This window comes from Sorex fumeus, unplaced genomic scaffold (genome assembly GCF_029834395.1).
Source record: "Sorex fumeus unplaced genomic scaffold, SorFum_2.1 ptg000105l, whole genome shotgun sequence".
Lineage (NCBI taxonomy): Eukaryota > Metazoa > Chordata > Mammalia > Eulipotyphla > Soricidae > Sorex > Sorex fumeus.
In genome coordinates, this window is record NW_026606162.1 from 232,321 (window position 1) to 249,410 (window position 17,090).

Sequence of the window (17,090 nt, forward strand, 5' to 3'; positions counted from 1 at the left end):
AGATAATTAGGATGGGGAGAAGGCAGAGAGCTGCTCAGTTCAGAAATTCTTTTGTGTATCTCTGGATCATGACCATTAAGGAGCTTAAGTAGCAGCCAGAAGCAGTTTGTGGGCATGACCTCCAGAGTCCCACCTGCCCCCTAAAAATCCCAGGGGCCACCAACATCCAGAACCCAATGAGAAGTGCAGGTATGCAGTTTCAGTGACAGCAAACTCCAGGCCTCCAGGGATAGGGGATGGGCCTGTCTCTCTCATTCCGCCCCCTACTCCTGTGGGACCCAGCCCGGCAGTCGACCTCCACAACCCAACCACCACCATGCTTCTGGCCACTCCCCTCTCACTCGGGCTGAGTCTCACGCATGAGTGAAGTCCCAAGGAACTCAGGTAATGTGGAACTTTGTGAGCTTGGATTCTGGGCTCAACAGGACCCAGGAGCAGAGATCCTCTGCCTGTTTCCCCCAGTCTTCAGTGACACAGGGGTCACTCCCAGAAGCCACCTCCTGCCAGCGCTAGATAATCTCGTCATCAGCCAGCATCCAGATCACAGGGCTACTTCTCCCAGAAGGGAACATAACATGAGGACCCCATAGCCGTGCCACCAGACTTGGTGCCAGGCTGATGGTAGAGACCTAATCAAACCCAAAGAAGAAGGCACAAATTTTCCTGAATATGTTATCAGGGTGGAAGGGATGCCTATCTGCACTAGCAACGGGAGTCATTGCTTAAAAACACACACGCAGTACTGAATGGCTGAATATCACAATTCTACTGAATCTGATAAAAAGCCATTGCTTAAAAAAAAAGAAAGCCATTGTTATTGCTCGCAGCAAATGGATTTCTGGATACTGGAAGTGAAAGTTATGATACTCTACCTCCTATGTGAACTCTCTGCCTCCTATGTGAACTCTCTGCCTCCTATGTGAACTCCCTAAAGTTATTGAATTAGAAAACTGGATATATTGGAAACGATGTAAAGGAGAAAAAGCTAGAATCTATATTGATTCCTCTTATGGAAAAACTATTGATTGGAGTCCAGTAGGCTCAGCCTGGGCAAAAGGAGCTAAAGAATATTCTGAATTGGGGAGCAATACAAGGCTCCGAAGTGTCCCAAATTATAATTAACTCTAATATTAGCATAAGCCATAAGCCACACCCTGCCAGCGCCAGATAACCTCGTCATAGGCTACCCTCCAGACCTCATAGCTGTTCCTCCAGAAGGGAGCATAAAATGAGGCCCCCATAACCATGCCACTGGACTCCGTGCCAGGCTGTTTTCACTTGGGGCACCCCAAAGGACCCAGCCCCAGCAGTGACCTCCACTACCCAACTGCTGCCATGCTCAGGCCACTTTCCATATGCTCGGGCTGAGCCTCACGGATGAGTGAAGTCCTACGGAACCCAGGTAATGCAGAACTTTATGACCTTGGACTCCGGGCTTAAACGGTAGCCAGGAGCAGAGATCCTCTGCCCGCTTCCTCCAGTCTCCGGTGACCCACGGGTCACACCGATAAGCCACACCCTGCTTGTGCCAGATAATCTTCTCATCGGCCACCCTCCAGAAGGGAGCATAAAATGAGGACCCCATAACCATGAACCAGACTCTGCACCAGGCTTTTTTCATGCAGGATGCCCCAGAGGGGGACGAGTGAGAGCCCTCCCCGCCCCAAGGGACCCAGCCCCAGCAACTGACCTCCACAACCCAACCGCAGCCACGCTCCAGGCCGCTCCCTACTTGCTTGGGCCGAGCCTCACATGAGTGAACATATTCCTGGACCACACGGCTGCGACATATCACAAGACACTTCCTACCCATTCTCCATAATTGCCACACCAGATTTGATGGGGTTCAGACAGAAAGCAACAACTTACCTATCTAGATAGATAGATAGATAGATAGATAAGATAGATACCTCTTGGAGAGCACAGCAAGCTACCAAGAGTCCACCTGTACATCAGAGCCTGGCAAGCAAGCCATGACATATTCGATATGCCAAAAGTGTAGCAATAAAGGGTCTCATTCCCCTGACCCAGAAAGAGCCTCCAATATGTTGGGAAAGATGAGTAAGGAGAGGCTGCTAAAATCTCAGGGCTGGGACGAATGGAGATGTTACTGGTGCCCACTTGATTAAACCGATGAACAAGGGGATGACAGTGATACAGTGAATATTGGCATAATGGGGTGCGGAGGTAGCTTTCCGCCTCCTACACCCTTCCTTCCTGGGCATAAGAAACAAAATCATCTATGGAAAATAGGGAATTCTTTTGGATACATGACAGCCCGGACAGTTTTATCCAACATAACAATGTCGGAACAAAACGTACTTTACATTTTGATAGAAATCTTACCCGCTATATACAGGCTTGTGTTCCACTGCCATATGCCATGCTGAAAGGGAGAATTAGCTGGGATAAAGTAGCAGAGGTAATATCTTGCAGTGACTGCTCTATGTTCACTTGTATTAATAACACTATGAGTCTCACAGCAGAAGAAAGCATCTATCTTCTTAGAGCTTCCATGGGGGTCTAGATGCCTGTGTGGCTTAACCGCTTGTGGGAAGACAGTCCAGCTACCAACATTCTTCGCCGGCTGGTCACTCCCCTGGCGCCACACACAAAGAGGTTTGTAGGACTCGTAATTGCCATTATCATGGGACTCGTTGCCATCACTGCTACAGCAGCAACGGCTCATATTGCATTGAGGCAAGGATCTCAGACTGCTGAGTTTGTTAAGAAATGGCACGAGGGGGCTGGAGCGATAGCACAGCAGGTAGGGCATTTTCCTTGCATGTGGCTGACCCTGGTTCGATTCCCAGCATCCCATATGTTCCCCTGAGCACTGCCAGGAGTAATTTCTGAGTGCAGAGCCAGGAGTAACCCCTGTGCATCTCCAGGTGTGACCCAAAAAGCAAAAAGAAGAAGAAAGAAAGAAAGAAAGAAAGAAAGAAAGAAAGAAAGGGCATCAGGACTCTCAGAAACTGTGGACAACCCAGTGACAAGTTGATGCAGGATTACAAGAGGAATTGTCCGATGTTACACGAACTGTTACCCTACTCGGTGACCAGCTACCGAGTTTAAGAAGACAACACACTCTAAAATGTGATTGGAATACTTCTGCATTTGTATAACTCCTGTACCTTATTATGAGTCTGAATCTCCATGGGAAAAGGTTAAAAAGTATTTGTTAAACCATCAAAAATATGACCGACAAAATTATAGAGTTGCAAACTAACATTCACTGTGTATTTCAGGCCCACTTGCAAGTCTGGGGACCTGATACCATTGGGGGTGGATTGTTGGATGGGATCACTCAACTAAATCCTAAGAAGTATATTCTAGTCCTTGTGATGGGCTTTATTAGTATGTCTGTACTTATTGTTCTGTTGTTTCTTTTTTACATAGCCTGCCAAAAATTCAGAAAACAAAACAGAATAGCCCAATAACAACACGCTGCACATGTCGTCATGAAGGCTAAGCTGGCTGCAAAACAAAAAGGGGGAGACGTTGGAGCCCGACCAGAGTCATGAGGAAGTTCCTACAGACACTGCCTTGCTTTCAGTGTCATGCTGGAAGCAGCTTGGAACTCTGATTGAACTGGGCAGGGGTCAGCATGTCATGATGCAGCTACTCCTTGACACTGATTGATTACGCTATGCTTTGTTTAGGCAAAGTTAGAGGGGACATCCTGTCTAGACGGAAATGTAGATGATTGAAATATGGGGATGGGAGGTTAATCATCGACAGAGCAAGATCAATAGCCTTTTGTCCACATGGATTTGGTGATGCATCCCCTAGTGTACTGTATTACAATAAAAGAAGGTTGCTGGGTTTGATTAATGCCATTTGTCTGAGAGAACTCTTGGCCCTCCACGCTACCTCATTCCATGAATGTTGCTTATCTCTGTGCCCCCGACTGATCACTCCATAGAGAAATAACACCCCAGGTTGTAACTGATGTTTTTTTATTGTTATCTGGGAGCTGAAGAGATAGGATAGTGAGTTAGGTATTTGATTTGCATGTGGCTAACCCACATTCAGCCTCTCGCACTGCCTATGGTTTCCCGAGCCTGCTAGGAATGATCCCTGAGCCAAGAGCCCAGAGCAACCCCTGAGCACCACCAGATATGACCAAAAAACAAAACTCAGTTTTCTGAGGGCTGGAGCAATAGTACACGCTTTGCATGCATCACCTCCCAGTTGGGTTCCCACCACCTCAGAGTTTGAGCAACACCTCATCCATGTTTCTCAGGAACTTTTTCAATAGCTGCTCAGTGGCCTTGACTGCCTCTTCTACCTATTTAAAGTAACCTCTTGACTCTGCACTTAATTCTCTGTGTTTCCATTCATAGGATCTTACCTAACCATCTAACCTGCTGCCTCTGCCAATTTAAAAATAATATTGACGTTGTCTACAAGACAGTCAAACTACGTTGTGACAGTGAATGTCTTATCAGCACACACTGTGGTGAGTTGGATTGCCTGCTGATAGGTTTTTAATTTATGTTTCATTTTTATTTTAATCACTGATGGTACATTTGAAGCTGATTATGGAGTGCATTATTTTTATTCAGAGTTCAACTCCCTATATTTCCATGAGCTATTTCCCTTGGCAAAAGTCAGAATCTCAGCCACATCATTACCTTCGCAGTATATGAATGACCTGAAGGTTTAAGAGGAATGGAAGAAAGGGATGGAAGTGGGAAAGGGAGCTATCATTCATGGTCACAACTGAGTGCCACACTCTGGGCAAGGTGTTGGTCCTCCAGATGAGAGCTCAGCCACACAATGCAGTTTGCAAACAGATTTTATACACAAGAAATATCAGTTGCCCTTTTCTTTATAGGACTGGTGTAGCTACCTTATTGCATGTGTTTTTATAATTTTATAGGCAAGTACAAGTCATACTATCTTATGAACGTTTTGCTTAGAGCCTGAGAAATTCTGGTTTTCTAAGCATAGGCTGCCACTCAGTCCTTCTAACGATGGATTCTTAGAGCATCCCCACCTCCAAACCTACTTTGAATTTTAACCCTTCAAATCCACAAAGCACTCAGGTGCCCTTATATATTTCCACATAGTAAGTTTACTTGATAACTTCCGCAATGTCCTTTTAGGGGCCCAGGAAAATAGATCAATAGGTTGCAACACATGCTTTTCATGTGGGAGGTGTGGGTTCAATCCCCCCATAAAATAATTTTCGAAGAACTGCTGGGAGTATTCCTTGGGCACTGCTGTATGGCGAATGCATGAGCACATGCGCACACACAACACACACACACACAACACACACACACACACATACACCACCCATAAAACGTATTTTCATGCCGGGATATTATGAATCTGCTTCGCTATCAGCAGTTCGGCACATCAGATTACATTGCTTCTTACACAAAGATGTTATTTTTAAAATCAACTTTTAACATGTCTATTACTCTCTTCTCAGAGATGGGCATAACAAGATTTACGAATCACCTTTCATAACATGAACATCAAACCTGGGGATTTGTTGGGGGAGGGGCGGGGAAAGAGTCAGATTAGAGGGGATGTACGAACTGTGGTGTCTCAGCACTTCGGCGGTGGTCCAGGTAAAGTTCACTTTGTACATGGAAACCAATAGCATTCATATTTTGTAATCATGTTACTTCAACTTTAATAATGTTATTTAAAGAATAACTGATCACTGATCACTGTCCTGCCGCTGTTCATCAATTTGCTCGAGTGGGCCCAGTAACATTGTGAAACTTGTTACTGTGTTTGGCATATCGAATATGTCATGGGTAGCTTGCCAGGCTTTGCTGTGTGGGCGAAATACTCTTGGTAGCTTGCTGGGCTCTTCGAGAGAGGCGGAGGGATCCAACTCAGGTCGGCCATGTTGGCTGCATGCAAGGCAAACGTCCTACACGCTGTGCTATTGCTCCAGCCACAAAGAATAACTAAACCAAATAATCTAAATTCAGAATAAAAATACTAATAGCATTTTTAAGTGAATAATAGAAAAACAAAAAGTGTTAAATGTGCCTAATGCCTAGATCTTGTGTTCCCAGTCTGGGACTCCCTGCAAGTCCATGCTTCTTCCTCACATCCCTTAACTCCCCCTCTAAATTTCACCACCACCAAAAGAACTTTTAATTCTCAGTAATGTTTGGTTGGAAAGATAGTCTAGCACTTGCCTTGCATATGGCAGACGTGGGTTGGATCCCTAGCATCTCAGATGATCCCAAATTACTACCAGGAGTGATCCCTGAGCACAGAGACCGGAGTAACCCCTGAGCATTGCTGGGTTTGGCCCCACCGCCCCCCACACCAAAAGAAACCCAACTGCACAATTTTACACTTGACCTTCAAGAAGTCAGAAACTTTGTATGGTTCCCTAGGTAGAGCTGGAAGTATTAGGAAGTAAGTGAAGGCAAATACACATCTAATAAGAGTTGTTTTCCCCAATTTTGGGATCTCCAATGTTATTTCAGGGGCCAGAGAGATAGGACAGCGGGTAGGGAGATAGTATAGTGGGTAGGGGACTTGCCTTGCACACAAATGACCTGAATTCCATTGCCGACATACTATACAGTTTCCCAAGCACCAACAGGAGTGATTTTTTGAGCAGTGAACCAGGAGTAACCCCTGAGCATCACCAAGTGTGGCCCCCAAACAAAACAAAACAAATTATTTTATAGATTTTCTCAACATTGCACATTGACATATACTCTGGCAAATCCATTAACCTATACTTAGACATCTGTCCAGATTCAGCAATATGAAACTGAGGGCTAATAAACAAAAGTATTAGTTGGTAAAAGTATTAGTTGGCACGCATGAAGGTACCGGGCAGAGGAACAAAGACATGCGGGTCCCGGGGCTGAGATCTCCAAGTCTGCTCGGATAGGGGCTGAGCATCCTCCACCCATATCCTCCATATTCCAGTAGGCAGAAGTCACACCCACCAACTGGCCCCCTGGCGCCGTGTAATCCCATCAGCGGCCAAGACCCAGAGACTATAAAACCCAGATCCCGGAAGAGAACAGCGCAGAGTCTCCTGCCCCCGCGCCTGGCTGTCCTCGCCAGGGCCCCTAGAGGGGAGTGGGTTGAGTTTCCCTCCCCGTCCCGACCAGGGCTCTGGCAGCCAAAGACCTCCAGAACCAGCCACCACCATGCTGAGACCGCTCTCTGCATGCATGAAGGTACCAGCAGAGGAACAAAGGCATACGGGTCCCGGGGCTGAGATCTCCAAGCCTGCTCAATCGGGGCTGAGCATCCTCCACCCAGATCCTCCATATTCCAGTAGGCAGGGGTCACACCCACCAACTGGCCCCCTGGCGCCATGTAATCCCATCAGCAGCCAAGACCCAGAGACTATAAAACCTAGATCCCAGAAGTGCGCAGCCACATTTGCGGCTGCACAACACCTTATTATCTCATTCTAACTTTGGACAAAATGGTAGGCTACCAGATGTAACCTGCCCACAGGGCAGAGTCTGGCAAACTCCCCGTGGTGTACCCAATATGCCCAATACCAGTAACAATGATGGGGCTCATTCTCCTAACCCTGAAAGAGCCTTTAATATGGCACTTTTAAAAAATCTCAGGGCTAGGATGAAGGAGACGTTACTGGAGCCTGCTCAAGGCAATCGATGAACAACAGGATGGTCGTGATCGTGATCGTGATTAGTTGGTAGGTGGAGGATGGGTGCATTCAGAAGAGGATCTGATTTCTGGAGGAATTTCTTCGTTGTCTGTGACAGTAACCTATGACAGTAACAAGATTAGCACACCAAAGAGTTAAAGAGAAACAGCACCTTCCAACCCCCAGCTACTGTTTCTGGCTCCCCTGGTCCCAGCTGAACCAGCGAACCAGGGAACCAGCATGCAGCCTGGTCCTGGTGGTGTGGCCTCTGAGCCAGGGAGCCTGGCCTTTGAGCTAGGGGGCGTGGATAGGGGGAATGGCCTACTCTGAGGGCAGCAGTTATTTTCCCCTTTCCTAGCAATTTGGACTCATATCTTGACCTCCATCACGTAACTCGGGGGAGAATGTCTCGGCCATCTCTAATACATTAGGCCAATAATCCACTAGCTCATCCCAGTTGCACCATAATACCCATAGACATGTACAAGTCCAATGTAGAGGACTACATCCCCCAAAGCTCCACTAGAGGCCACAGAGGAGAACATGAGAGGAAGCCACAACTCCTGAAGGGGAAAAAGGCGACCACTAGACCGAGCTCACCCAGAATCCCCAAATTAACCAAGAGGGAAAACTCATAGTGAACTGTGGTTCCCACCTTCATACTACCACCACAACATGAAAAAACAGCACAGATCCCCACCACGCCAAGAGGGGAAGATGAAGAAAAAGGTCCAGAGGCCCCCAACAGGGTCTACTCACAAAAACAGTCTCTCCAATAAGGAATTCAGAATCAAAATGTTGAAGATGTTCAATGAACTCAAAGAAACAGTGGAACAGACATCCAGGAAATTAAAAGAGGACTTGAATGAAACAGTGGAACAGGCAGCCAACAAAATACCGGAAGAAATGAGAGCAGAAATAGAAAAGCTGCAAACAAATGTCATGAATAAAGGATTTGATAGATGAAATAAAAAACTCATTGAGTGCCCTCACCAGTAGAATGGCTACAGCCGAGGACAGAATCAGTAAGCTTGAAGATGAGCACCAGAAAGCTTACAGACAACAACAGACCATGGGAAAAGACCTCAAAATAGCCCTGGGGTGAATCAGAGTCCTAGGGGGATGAATCCAAGAGGAGCAAGTAAGAATCATCAGAGTACCAAAAGGACAGGGAGGCAACCCCAATGGAAAAGCCACAGTTAAACATATCATTGCCGAAAAGTTCCCAGAGCTGGAGAATGCAGGCATCCGGATCCAAGGAGCCCAAAGGGTGCCAAGTAAAAGAGACCCTAATAAAAAGACTCCAAGACACATCAGAGTCAGAATGATGGATGATATGGATAGAGACACGATCCTGCAAGCAGCAAGGCTGAAGAAGGAAGTCACATACAAAGGAGCACCCCGTACATTTACAGCAGACCTATCAGAGGAAACCCTCCAACCCCAAAGGCAATGGGGGGATATAGTGAAAAAACTCAATGAAATGAACGCCTCACCAAGAGTACTCTATTCAGCTAAACTCTCATTCTAACTTTGAAAGAATCATACACTATTTCATGGATAAACAACAGCTCAGGAACTTTATAGACAAAGCCAAACTTGAAAGAACCACTAAGAGGGCTTCTATAAGACAAGAAAACACCCTACAAGCACAACAAGTCCCTACAGAAAGATGGCACAAAACCCTCTAACAATAATCTCTCTCAATGTCAATGGTCTAAATGCACCAATCAAGAGACACAGTGGCAAACTGAATGCGGAAACTGAACCCAACATTCTGCTGCGTAGAAGAAAGTCATCTGAATGGTCAGAGCAAACACAGACTCAAAGTTAAAGGATGGAAAACAATCTTGCAAGCAAACACCTCCCTCAAAAAATCTGGGGTAGCCACACTAATATCTGACAACATAAATTTCAGGTTGAAAAAGACTAGAAGGAACAGCAAAGGTCATTTTCTGTTTATCAAGGGATATGTGTAACAGGAAGAAATCACACTCTTAAATGCATACACACCTAATGAGGGATCAGCTAAATACTTAAAACAACTGCTAACAGATTTCAAGGAGGACATTGCTAGCAACACAATAGTAGTCAGAGACTTCAACATTGCCTTATCATCTCTGGATAGATCAACAAGAACAAAACTCAGCATGCTAGACATTGACTTTGAAGGAAGAAATAGTAGAGAGAGGACTAATAGACCTATACAGGGCTTTACACACCAAAAAGAAAGAATACACATTCTTTTCCAGTGCACACATAACATTGTCCAAAATAGAAAGGCCACATGTAAGGTCACAAAACCGACCTCAATAGAATCCGGAAGATAGAAATAGTATCAACAATCTTTTCAGACCACGATGTGTTGAAGATAGGAACGAAGCATACGCAGACACGGAGAGACAAATCAAACACCTGGAAATTAAACAACTCAAAGTTGAACAACGAGTGGGTCAGGAAGGAAGTCAAAGACGAAATCAAAAGATACCTGGAAACAAATGTGAATGAAGACACGAGCTATCAGAACCTATGGAATGCAGCTAAAGCTGTGTTAAGAGGAAAAATGTATAGCTTTGCAAGCATTCCTAAGGAAGGAAGAAAGGGTCTCTTAGATAACCTGACCTCACAGCTCACGATCTTAGAAAATAACCAAAAAAAGGAACTCAAGCCCCGCTGAAGGAAAGAAATAATAAAACTTAGAGCAGAAATCAGACATGGAAACCCAAAAAACAATCCAAAAGGTTAGTGAAACCAAGAGCTGGTTCTTTGAGAAAATAAACAAGATTGATAAGCCACTAGCAAGACTCACAATGAAAGAGAGAGAGCCCCAATAAACCGAATCAGAAATGAAAAAGGGGACATTGCAACAGAAACCAATGTAATTCAAAAGATTGTCAGAGGCTGCTTTGAGAGTCTGTATGTCATGAAACAAGATAACCTAGAGAAATGGATATGTTCCTGGATTCCTATAATCTCCCAAGACTGAACCAAGAAGACTTGGATTGCCTGAAAAGACCCATTCATATCACGGAAATCAAACCGAAATCAAGTCTTCCCAAAAACAAAAGCGCAGGCCCAGATGGATTCACTAGCGAATTCTTCCCAATATTTAAAGAAGACCTTTTGCCAGTTCTCCGCAAGCTTTTCCATGAAATTGAAAAAAAAACAGGAACTCTCACAAACAGCTTCTATGAGGCACTTATCTCCCCAATACCAAAAGCAAACAAGGACACCACTAACAAAGAAAATTACAGGCTAATATCTCTGATGAACATGGATGTGAAGATCCTCAAGAAAATATTAACAAATTGAATCCAACAACTCATCAAAAAGATCATACACCACGACCAAGTGGCATACATCCCGGGGATGCAAGGATGGTTTAGCATTTGGACGTCAATCAACATAATCCATTATTTCAACAAAAGTAAAGATAAAAACCATATGATCATATCAATAGAAACATACCAATATTTCACCAGGAATACCACTCCTGGAATATATCCCGGAGAGGCAAAAAATTACAGTCCAAATGACATCTGCACTTCTATGTTCATTGCTGCACTGTTCACAGTAGCCAAGCACTGTAGCACTGTAATGCTGTCCTCCCATTGTTCATCAGTTTGCTCGAGCAGGCCCAGTAACGTCTCAGTTGTAAGACTTGTTGTTACTGTGTTTGGCATATGAATACGTCAAAGGTAGCTTGCCAGGCTTTGCTCTGCAGCCGAGATATTCTCAGTAGCTTGCCAGGCACTCCAAGAGGGGCAGAGGAATTGAACCCAGGTCAGCCTGGTGGGCCGCGTGCAAGGCAAACACCCTACCCACTATGCTATTGCTCCAGCCCACAGTAGCCAAAATCTAGAAAAAACCCGAGTGCCCGAGAACAGATGACTGGTTAAAGAAACTTTGGTACATCTACACAATGGAGTACTATGCAGCTGTTAGAAAAGATGAAGTCATGAAATTTACATATAAGTGGTACTACATCGAAAATATCATGCTAAGTTAAATCAGTCAGAAGGAGCGGGACATAGAAAGATTGCATTCATCTGTGAAATATAAAGTAAGAAAATGGGAGACCGTCACCCAAGAATAGTTGAGATAAGTACCAGGAGGTTTGCTCCATGGCTTGGAGGCCAGCCACATATGCTAGGGGAAAAGGCAGCCCAGATAGAGAAGGGAGCAGCAAGTCAAGAGTGTTGGGAGGATCCTCCCAGGATGGGAGATGCATGCTGAAAGTAGACTATAGACCGAACATGATTGCCACTCAGTTCCTCTTTTGCAAACCACAGCACCCAAAAGAGAGAGAGAGAACCAAACGGAATGCCCTGCCACAGAGGCGGGGTGGGATGGGAGGAGGGGAGGGGGGTTGGGAGGTATACTGGGATCATTGGTGGTGGAGAATGGGCACTGGTTGAGGGATGGGTACTCAATCATTGTATAACTGAAACCCAAGCACAAAAATTTGTAAATCTAAAATGGTACCTCATGGTGTTTCACTAATAAAAATTAAAAAAAAGAAAAGAAATCATAGTTAATCTGTAAAGAATCTAACTGAGCAGCAAATATTTGTCCTGAAGACTGGGTTCTTGGTCCTTGGGGACCAGTGGAATAATCGTATGATTATCGTTTGTGTGTTTGCTTGTTTGGCAGCATCCTCAGAAGTGCTCAAAGTTTACTCCTAACTTTGTGTTCTGGGGTCAGAACTGGTAAGGCTTGAGGGAGCGTATGGGGTGCTGGGGATAAGACCCAGGTTGGCTGCCTACAAGACGAGGACTTTATCTGCTCTACTGTCACTCTGCCCCCCAGTTGAATAATCCTAAATACATGTACTGAACTCCATGCCCTATTTATTCTGAATAAATAGCGATGATCACTTTGTTTCTCCTTCTGTTTTTGCCAGTCACAGATGTAAATTTAGGGTTTCCTGTGCCCCCCTCCCACACACACACACCATACGGCACTTGTTCACTGATTACTAGTTTACTTAGCTGGAACTTATGTCTGTAGATGCTCCCAAAATTATCCCCAGTTATCTTTCATGATCAAAAGCATGCTCTTCCTTTTTGTCAGATGAAGAAGAATACATCAGTAATATGGATGGGGAGTTCATGAAGGCTTTACTGGCCCGAAAGAAGAGTACCAGCACCGAGCTGACGATTGAACCAGAGAAGGCCTCATCCGAGAGAAACAGCCTGTCCCTTTTCCAGCACGAGCACCTAGACAACAGTCATCAGCGTGATATGCTTACTAGACTAGAATCCATAATGTCTTTGTTACAGGTTGGGGACATAGATGCAGAATCAACATTGTTATCCTTCATTAAGTTTCTTTTTAAAGATGTGCAAGATGGAGGAAATCCTCTGGCTCCTTCGAAAACCAGCACGGCTTGGATTTCTATACAGCCCGAATCCAACAGTGAAATCTACAATAAGGTGAAAAAAATCCATGTTCTCCAAAGTCTGATCAACACAGAAATTCAAGAAAAAATCCACAAAGTTAGAAAGAAGGAGAAAACTGCCACACAGGTCCGTTCCAGTCTTTTCGGGCCCAAATTTAAACGCCAACTTTTCCCGAAGATATTGGAAACTGTCGGGCCACCAAAGAAAAAACACTTAGGAAATGTTCAGGAGTGGGAGACGCAACCACTGCAAGGGAGCAGCATGTTCAGGGATCCCCAGGGCCAGCAGAAGAGGCACTTCAAAGAAGAGGGCACTCCCCTCAGCCAGAGGCGAGGGAAGGCTTGGTCCGCGGCGGGGAATATTGCCCAAGAAAGACGGCAGGGGCAGCTGGCCCCGGAAAGACCGAAAGACTTTATCTTGGCAGGGAGGCCCAGGAAATTGGTGGGAAACTCCTTCAATGAGGAGTCATCCTTCATCCAGGAGCACAGGGCGCCGGCCTCCGTGCCCCTGGAACAGCACTCCATGGGCAGCCCGTCTGCCGCCGCTGCTTTCCAAGTGCCACCGGAGGACGAAATCCCATCCAAAGACCTGAAAAGAACTCTACGCGTCTTAGAGGATGCGGGTGCTCGAGTTCGGAACATGAAGGTTCCCAGCCCCGGGCCACTCCCCGGGAAGAACTACCTGTTTCGTAAACTTGACTCTCAGCTGGGCCGCAGAATACCCCAGGCCAGAGTGAACACAGCGACAAAAGAAGCAGCACCGCAGAGGCCGGTGCTGGCCAGGAGGCCTCCTTTCGGTGCAGTGAAGAGCCTCGTCAACTCCCCGCCGAGGGGGCGGTCTCTGTCCTGGAGACACCAGGACAAACCTATCATGGAGCAATTCCTTTCATTGCGCTCCAGTCGGGAAAAGAAGACCGCGGAGAGCACGCGTGCTCCAAACGGGGGGGATGCCAGAAGCATCGTGCCGCCAGAGAAAACTGCCGGTATCCAAAGCACTGCCCCTGAGGAGGAAGAGGGGACGGAGGACAGCCTCATGCCTGCTGTCAGACAGCCCAACGAGATGCAGTGGGAATATCACAAGGTGGCCACCGACATGGACTCCCCCCCACAGAAACCCGACCCCAGAGACGAACTTGAGATGCAGCTCATCCAGAAGTTGCGGCCCCTTATCCCCAACAGTAATGTGAGGAAGTTCATTGCCCAAGTAATTCGGACTCTGAAAATGGACTGCTCCGATCCCCGGGTGCAACTGGAGTGTGCCAAGGTGGTCCACAAAACCGGGCTCCTGATGAAGCTTCTTAGTGAGCGGCAGGACGTAAAGGTGTCCAGTGAAAAATGGGATACGGACCAGTGGGAGGCTGAGAACTACATCAATGAGAATACCGAAGGCCAGGGTGAGCAGAAACAGGCGGAGGCAAGTGAGGTGAGGACAGACTTTTGTTTTTTTAACGGAGTCTCATGCAGAGTGAAATAAGTCAGAAGGACAGACATAGAATGATTGCACTCATTTATGGGACGTAAAAATAATTAAAACTTACTATGAGATTAACACCCAAGGACAGTTAGAAACAATGGCCAGGATGAATGGTCCACGGTTGGAAGCCTGCCTCAAGGGCTGTCAGAGAAGGCAGCTGGGATAGAGAAGGGATCACTGCAACAATGATAGTTGGAAGGGATAGCTCTGGGTGGGAGATGTGTGCTGAAGTGGGTACAGGATCAAACATGATGACCTCAGTATCTGCACTGCAAACCATAACGCCCAAAAGGGGGGCATGGAGTGAGCGGAGAGAGTAAGAGGGGGGGAGGGAAGAAAGGGGAAAAGAGGGGGGTGGGAAGAGAAAGGGAGGGAAGGAGAGAGAGAGAGAGAGAGAGAGAGAGAGAGAGAGAGAGAGAGAGAGAGAAGAAAAGTTCCTGCCATAAAGGCAGAGGTAGGCTGGGGGCGGGGAGGAGGTGGCAGGAGGAATGCGGGGATTTTGTTGGTGGGTAATGTACACTGGTGGAGGGATGGGTGTTGGAGCATTGTCTGACTGAACCTGGATCACGATCAGGAAAGCTTTGTAACTGAATCTCACAGTGACCAGGCTCAGGGGCTTCCGGGCTCTCAGGCCATGCCATGAAAGAACACAAGCAAGAAGACCAGGGTGTCTTGACTCTCCCTCTCCTGCTGGCTCGCTCTCTTTTTTGTGGCCACACAACTTTGACTACAAGAATGATTGTCCCTGTGCTCGTTTGTAGAAAGGTAGCACTGTTCCTAGGAGAGGTAAGAAGAGGACCTAACACACCAGATAAATAAATTGTAGAAGGAAAGGCTACAGACAAGATGGCATAATAGATCTGGTGTGCTCTTTAAGAACATATTGGGGCCTAGTGGAGTTCATGCCCAATTTAATCAGCTAATCAGTGACTGAATAAATAGCAGTACTCCTACATTTGAAAAAAAGAAAAAAAGAACATATTGGGGCCAAGGAGATAGTTCAAAAAGAGTCCCCCTGAGTACTGAGCGAGAAGTAGCTCTGAGAACCCTAGATATGGGCTGATAAACAAACCACCCCAAAATAAAACCACATACGAAATAAAAACCTATAGTCCACTCATTTCAGAGGATGGGGTTTTAGACTAGTAGAAGGATAACCATTCTTTAGAACGGGCTTAAGAATCCTTCCCAACTTTTTCTCTAATTGTTCCTGGGTGTTGAAGCGATAGTACAGTGGGTGAAGCACTTACTTTGCATGCCACCAACCCGAATTCTATGCTCAGCGTCCCTTTTGGTACACCAGGAGTGATTTCCGAGTGCAGAGCCAGAGTAACCCCTCATCATCACTGAATGTGCCCCCCCAAAAGTAATGCATGAAAATAATTTTTATTTTTCAGCTCATAAAAGTTCCAGGATATGTTGTGTACCACAATCAAAAAGCAGTCGTTGCAATAAATGTGGCTGTCGTCGTGATAATATTGGTTTTAATTTTATGTCTCATTGAGGTAAGAACAGTTCATTCAGACTTCCAGGATTTCATCTGTCTTTATAATAGATTCAGGGGCTACAAATGGAAAATAAAAGCCCCTTTTCCTCCTACTGATGCTTGATTTTCCTCTTCAGTCTTGAGTAATGAGGTGTGGTTGCTTCTCATATTGCAAAGATAATCCCAGGGTTTGTTGAAGGGAACTGACTCCCAAGAGGTCCCTGTGGAAATGAACCCAAATAACAAGCTTTTCGAAAATTTTGAAAAGTTAAGAAGGCTAGAGATGAAACAAAAAGTTGTCTTCCTGTGCGCTGTTTGGGACTACATCCTGGGATGTTCAGGGCCTGCCCCCAGCTCAGTGCAGAGGGGAGAGGGGGTGTCACTTCTGGTGGTGCTCAGGGGACCTTGCAGAACTAGGGATCCAGCCTGGCCCTTCTGCATGCAAAGCATGCACTCTGACCATTCAGCTCTCTCTCTGGTCACCATATAGACTTTTTTCCCCCCTTTTTAAATCAAAAGGATGTCAGTGGTTTAACTTAACACTCACTGACATTCTTCTACTGATTACTTTCCTTGTTGACTGGAAGGATCAAAAGTGTAGAATCTCCACCCTCCTGGGACCTGATCCAGTGCAGTAGCTCTCATTAGGTTTAAGCACCATCTCCCTGGATGAAGTTAAAACACTGCAGCTAAGACTGGGGAGAGAACTCCGAGGGCTACTTTTCACGCTTTGTGTGAGGGAGACCTGGGTTCCATCCTCGGCAATGCATGACCCCACCAGAGCCACCAGGAGCTACCGCTAAACAGCAAATCAAGTTGTTCCTGCCTATTACTGGGTGGCTCCCAAACCAAACACACCCGCACTGCAGCCTGAGCCCGAGAGTAGCCTGGGCTACTCTCAAGCCTGGCAGGCGTGCGGTAGTTACTCCAGGAGCTTGCCTATATCTGTCTTCTGTTCAATGACACACCACTGACTTTTCCCAGCAGGAACATTAAAAAAGTGATTTAAGGGCCAGGGAGATAAGTCCAAAGACTCAAACTTCAATTCACTTTGCACATGGGAACCCCAGGTGCTAGCCATAGTGCTCCATGGTCCCTGAGCACCACC

The 17,090-nt window shown here is 46.1% G+C and overlaps 1 protein-coding gene across 1 annotated transcript in view; it reads left to right on the top strand.

Moving 5' to 3' along the window:
• Window positions 1-17,090, top strand: part of LOC130042589 (leucine-rich repeat-containing protein 37A3-like) — a 46,257-nt gene that overhangs the window by 25,757 nt on the left and 3,410 nt on the right. Inside the window, exons 8-10 of the mRNA XM_056134750.1 lie at window positions 4,347-4,462; window positions 12,695-14,445; window positions 15,894-16,001. Of these exons, the coding sequence (XP_055990725.1) occupies window positions 4,347-4,462; window positions 12,695-14,445; window positions 15,894-16,001 (1,975 nt within the window). The remainder of the gene's footprint in view (window positions 1-4,346; window positions 4,463-12,694; window positions 14,446-15,893; window positions 16,002-17,090) is intronic.